Here is a 6,000-nt window from a genome sequence, read left to right on the forward strand (position 1 = left end):
TTGCACCTACAGAATTTGTGCCTGTTAGAAACTCAGCAGGGCGCAGTGGGGGGGCGCAGTGGGGAGGCTGGAATGGAGGCAGATCAGAGGGCGCGACGGGCAGGACAAGAGAAGAAGCTATGGGGCGCGGGGAGGGGTTCGACGAAGGACTGAACCATCAGTTCTGCTGAGCAGCCACAGCTGAGCCCTGGCATCTCTGACATTTTATCCATTCGTAAGCCATGGCTGAGTGAAGCGATCCCGAGCGAGCAGCGCAAGGGTTCCCCGCAAGGCGACCGCCGATCAATTCACAGGATCGCGCGCACGGATCCCTCTCCACGTGCTTCATTCTCGCCTCCTGCCGCCGCCGCCGCCGCGCACGAGACGTAGGGAACAAGGCGTCCCAGTGCCGCCCCGACTGCCAAACCCAAACCGACAGATAGTGCGGAAACCGCCGCGGCTTTCTCTGCCCCACCTTCTCCTCCAGCACCGGAGGATGCCCAGAAGCCCGGGAAGCACAGACGACGCTTGGATCTGGCGGCGAGAGGAAGGCAGCGAGCGAGCGGCGTCGGGGAAGTTTCGCTCTCGGATCCGCGTTCATTCCAACCAGCCAGCCTGCCGCTAACCAAGATTTCTCTGTCCCGGCGGCGCTGCGCGCAGCACTTGATGCGCCCCGTCCAGGCACAGGACCGAGTGCTTCCCCACGATGCCTGCGGGAGCCGCAGCTACATCTTTGAAGGGGCCGCGGGGACCCTGTTCGCTGGGGCGCACGGGTGGTGGCCATAGGAGACCCTCCTGGACGGCGGTCGGCGCCGGAAGCCCGTGGGCGCCCTCTGATGGAGAACGCCTCCAACGGCAGCCAGGGGCCCCTGGAGCCCCGGGCCCCTGGCGGGAATGGGGTGGTGCTAGGCGTCTGCTTGCTCTGGCTGCTGGTTTTGAGCACCTTGCTGGGCAACGCTCTGGTCTGCCTGGCCATCGTCAGGTTTCGCCACCTGCGCGCCAAAGTCACCAACTGGTTTGTGCTGTCACTGGCCTCGTCTGACCTGTGTGTGGCGCTGCTGGTCATGCCCTGGCAGGCAGTCACTGAGGCGGTGGGCGGGGTGTGGCTCTTTGGCACCCGTTTCTGCGACACGTGGGTGGCCGCCGACATCATGTGCTCCACGGCCTCCATCCTCCATCTCTGCATCATAAGCCTCGACCGCTACTGGGCCATCGCCAACCCCTTCCGCTACGAGCGGCGGATGACCCGGGGCCTGGCCTCTGCCATGATCGCCCTGGCCTGGACCCTCTCTGTCCTCATCTCCTTCATCCCTGTCCAGCTCCATTGGCACAGAGTCGAGGAGCAGGGGGGGACTGACCTACAGTTGCCACGTTGTGACGCCCGGCTCAACCCCACGTATGCCATCACCTCCTCCCTGGTCAGCTTCTACATCCCCGTGTCCATCATGATTGGCACTTATGCAAGGATCTACCGCATTGCCCAGGCTCAGATCCGCCGCATCTCATCTCTGGAAAAGGCTGGAGGGCTGGGCTTTGCGCAGGGGAAAGAGCCCGCCTCTTCGCTGCGCAGCTCACTCTGCAAGGAAACCAAGGTCCTTCAGACGTTGTCCATCATCGTGGGGGTATTTGTCTGCTGCTGGCTGCCTTTCTTTGTCCTTAACTGCCTGCTACCCTTTTGCGAACCAAGGCCAGGCAGTGGGGTTTCTGGGCAAGCTCTCTGCGTCAGCCAGACGACTTTCCGTGTTTTCATGTGGCTTGGCTGGGCCAACTCCTCGGTCAACCCAGTGATCTATGCTTTCAATGTGGACTTTCGGAAGGCTTTCAGCAGCCTGTTGGGCTGCCGCCGCCGCCCTTGTTGGGCTCCAGGCAGGTCCACCGTGGAGAGAGTCAACCTGAGCCACGAGCTGGTCTCCTATCACCATGACTCCTCCTCCCACAAGAGCAGAGGAGAGCCAGTTCCATCACCTCTCCCCACCATTGCTGCCTGGCATCGATCCCTGCCCCACACAGTGAGCTCCCAAGGAGAAGGAGAGAGCAATGGAGGAACCCTGCCAGAGAAAGAGATGTTGTCCTCACATCAGGCCGCTCAGAGGAGCAACAGCAAAAACCTTCACCTGCCAGCTTTGCTCCCCTCTGAATGTGAGGCTGTGGTATCTTTGGAGACTCTTGATCCCTTTGCAGAGATTACTGGGCACTAGAATCTTTACTGCCACATCCCAGAGGTATGTGGATGGGACCATGTAGTGGCCACAAAGGAACACAATCACATAAGAAGAGTCCTGCTGGCTCAGACTGAAGGCTTATCTAGTCCAGCATTTTCTTTCCCCACAATGGCCGACTAGATGTGAATAGGAAGCCCACAAACAAGACACAAGGCCTTTCGCTGTCTCCTACTGTTGTTCCCCAGTGTATTCAGAGGTGCACTGGCTCTGATTCTGGAGGTATCACATAGCTGTCAGAACTACTTATTTATTTAGGGATATCTGTGCTGTCCAATCAACTGTGAGGATGGCTCACTTGTTGTTGGCATCTGTCTGTCTTAGGAGAGTGCGCCTTCAGGGTAAAGTCAAACAGCTTTAGTCAAACAGAGTTACAGCGCCTGCTGTGGCTGTAGACATTGATATAGGAGAGACATGTTTGATTGCAGCTGGGACAGATGAAGGTGTCCAGTTTTGCTTCTACAGGTGCACCTTAGTGTTTCTCCTCTCTGTGCTCCACCCAGTGGTCATTCCTCCTCTGGTCATTGCTATGGATACATGGACTGTCTGTCTGTCTGTCTCCAGGGGTTCACTATTACATGATTAATAGCCACTGATAGCTCTATCTGCCATGCATGGCTTCTTCACAGTTGGGATCATGACCTAACTAAAATGTAAGGGCCCGATCACTTGGGACCCATCCATTGGCACCCAGCTCATATGGTTGGGTCCAATGAAGTTTTGCATGTTTGATCAGACCCTAGCGTGTGCAGTGGGTCTTATGCCTAGGTAAGTGTGCATTGGTTTGGAGCCTTAGACATTACTCCTGAGTCTGCAACAATCTGCACGAAAGTTCTTTCCTGCATAACTGAGTAGCGATCTACTAGCCTTTCTCTTAGGGTGTATCTAGAGGCAATGGTAAGACTGAAGGTTGATTGTCTAACACAGGCTTCCTCAAACTCGGCCTTCCAGATATTTTGAGGCTACAGTTCCTATCATCCCTGACCACTGGTCCTGCTGGCTAGGGATCATGGGAGTTGTAGGCCAAAAAGATCTGGAGGGCCGAGTTTGAGCAAGCATGGTCTAACACAAGAACCATGATTCCCAACTCTATGATGTGAGAGGAGCTGAAACAGATATTTAAGAAACTGAAGTACAGTGGTACCTCGGGTTAAGAACTTAATTCGTTCTGGAGGTCTGTTCTTAACCTGAAACTGTTCTTAACCTGAAGCACCACTTTAGCTAATGGGGCCTCCTGCTGCTGCTGTGCCTCCGCTGCATGATTTCTGTTCTCATCCTGAAGCAAAGTTCTTAACCCGAGGTAATATTTCTGGGTTAGAGGAGTCTGCAACCTGAAGCGTATGTAACCTGAAGCGTATGTAACCCGAGGTACCACTGTATCTTAATGCATTCACCAGTCTTTGGAACAGGAAGCCCCCATGTGCAACACTTATCTGCCCCTCCTCTTTCACTCTGGTGCTGACATCATCCTGATCAGTGGCGGAGGAACCCTCTCCGTCACCCGGGCGGAACGCCAAGGGGAGGGGTGAACCACCCAGTGACACATGCATGACATCTGTAGGGACTGCGCACGTGTGACGTCCGTACGAGCTGCGCATGCGTGGCAGCCCGTATGGTTACCACACGAGCAGCAGCCCATACGGATGCCCGTAGGGACACTGTGTGTGAGCGGCAGCCCGTGCAGACTGTGCAGGCGTAGCAGCCCATACAGATGCCATGCGAATGCGGCATGAGCAGCGCTCACACTGACTGTGTTCACACCCTCCATCACTCTACAGGTGGGGGAGGCGACGGGCCATCTTGTCACCCCCCCGGGCGTGCCTGAGTCGGCCCACCACCTCCGCTCCCCCTTTGTACACCCCTGATCCTGATTGCCCTAAGCACAGAGTGGAGGACATGCGACTCTACAGATGTTGCTTTCGATATTGTTGGACTGCAATTTCCACCCCAAAGCAACCAACTGTCATCTGTGCATGTGCAACAGCTGTCTCAAGTGTACACACCTCAGTTTCACTGCAAAGTGAATGCGGCTCACATTTGCAAATGGGATGGGAGCAAGATAGGTATGGATTTTGGCCAATGCCATGTGTACACGGCTTCAAGCACCAGCAGTGGGAGTGTGCTGGAGCTACAGTAAATGTGTACAAGAGCCTAAGGCTTTGATGGCACTGTGAGTTCCTGTTGTTGCAGAGCAGCTGTAGAAGGGTGGACTGGACTGAGAAAAGTATTGTCATCTGCTTCATTACCAGGGATGTGAAGACAGATGGTTAATTGCATGTTTCTGTACATATATAAATATGTGCTTTGACATTATGGTAATGAGCTGTGTAAATTATGCCCAGGCGCAGTGTAGTAATTATTTCACATCTTACTGTGCTGCCCACAACTTTTAACAGAGCTGTACAATTTATAATGTTAAATCTTCTTTGATGGTAACTGAATGTATAAATCAATGGAAGTTTATTTTTGCCTTCCTCTTGTATGTATATAGCCCCCCAAGATCACTATTAAAACAATACTCTACAAGTTATGTAAAATACATCATGTGGGGCACAGTTACCTAGCCCCTGTGCTTGTATTTAACAGGGTTTGCTCTGGGCTTAAAATATCATCTACTGTATTGCATTGGTATTTAAGCTTGTATAGGCTGCTGCTCTATATTGGGATTATGCTGTTCAAAAGAAATGTGAAGCCAGTGGGGTTGCACAAGTTCTAATGAAGATATGATTATATGGGAAATGTAATTATTTGTTTCTCTTTTTTTATGGTACTGTTTGGCTCTCTGGAAAATGAAATCTTCTAGCAGAAATGCATTTCCATAAGGGAAAAAAAATCCAGCTTGGCTATTAAAGAAAGGCTCCTTAAAAGCTTGGTACAATTTTGCCAAAATGAACACTTCTTCCATTTGAATCCAGTGTAATAATGCAGCTACATCAAGCAGGCGTACTGTTTTCCTATCCTTTTGCCTCAGTGACAAAAATCATGTTCACAACAACAGCCATAATCTGTATTACCTCTAGTTTTTGTAGCATTTGTGCCAGGTCGCCAGGTCAAGACTCATTACATGGTCCAAACTCTCACACTGGTATATTGAGTTTTTAAAAAAACATTCCTATCTAGCAAGGGAGCTGCTACAGATCTGTTTCTGAATTGGGAAATGCATGTATATAGTTTTCCTAGATGGATTTCAGGCACCGTGGCTATCAAGGCTTGGAGGCAGAAGTCCAAGGTCCCACTCAGGAAAGTGAGTAGGAGATTGCCCAAACAGACCTACCACTTTTTGAATTAAGTCAGTAATGCACAAGACCAACTAAAGCAGAGGTGGGAAGACTTTGGCCCTCCAGATGTTGCCAATGGCTGTCTCATCCCTGGCTGTTTGCTATGGTGGCTGAGTCTGATGGCAGCTGGAGTCAAACAACATCTGGAGGACCAAAGATGAGCTAACCCCTAGTTAATATGATGGGTTGCTGGTGTATGGGAACCCCTGTGTGCCCCCCAAATCTGCTCTGAGGACATGCAAGTGGCTGGATGGGGGAAAAGACTAGCTGGAAATCCCCTGCACACATGGATTTCTGTTGCACAAGCGAGCAGACATCATTGGATATCGCCCATTGTCTGTTGAATGGACTTGATTTACATTTGCACAAGGAATGTAATATTAGGCCAGCAAAATCTTAACACTTTTTCCTGAGAAGGTTTTATTCAGATGAAACCCAGTCAAGTCATTATGTAAGTAGTCAGTTGGGTATATTTCACTAAATGTTTTATATAAATTATAAAGGATTAAAAGTACTTTGCAAAA

The 6,000-nt window shown here is 51.5% G+C and overlaps 1 protein-coding gene across 1 annotated transcript; it reads left to right on the forward strand.

The window, feature by feature from the left end:
* The first annotated feature begins 166 nt into the window (after positions 1-166).
* Positions 167-4,005, forward strand: LOC114597320 (D(1) dopamine receptor-like). The gene has a single exon (XM_028729754.2). It carries the CDS (start codon positions 816-818, stop codon positions 2,175-2,177), a length of 1,362 nt encoding a protein of 453 aa, XP_028585587.2. The 5' UTR covers positions 167-815; the 3' UTR covers positions 2,178-4,005.
* The last annotated feature ends 1,995 nt before the right edge of the window (positions 4,006-6,000 follow it).

This window comes from Podarcis muralis, chromosome 6 (assembly GCF_964188315.1).
Source record: "Podarcis muralis chromosome 6, rPodMur119.hap1.1, whole genome shotgun sequence".
Lineage (NCBI taxonomy): Eukaryota > Metazoa > Chordata > Lepidosauria > Squamata > Lacertidae > Podarcis > Podarcis muralis.

Excerpts from the sequence above, each read along its gene's own strand:
- LOC114597320 (XM_028729754.2), top strand. The coding sequence starts at position 816 with ATGGAGAACGCCTCCAACGGCAGCCAGGGGCCCCTGGAGCCCCGGGCC.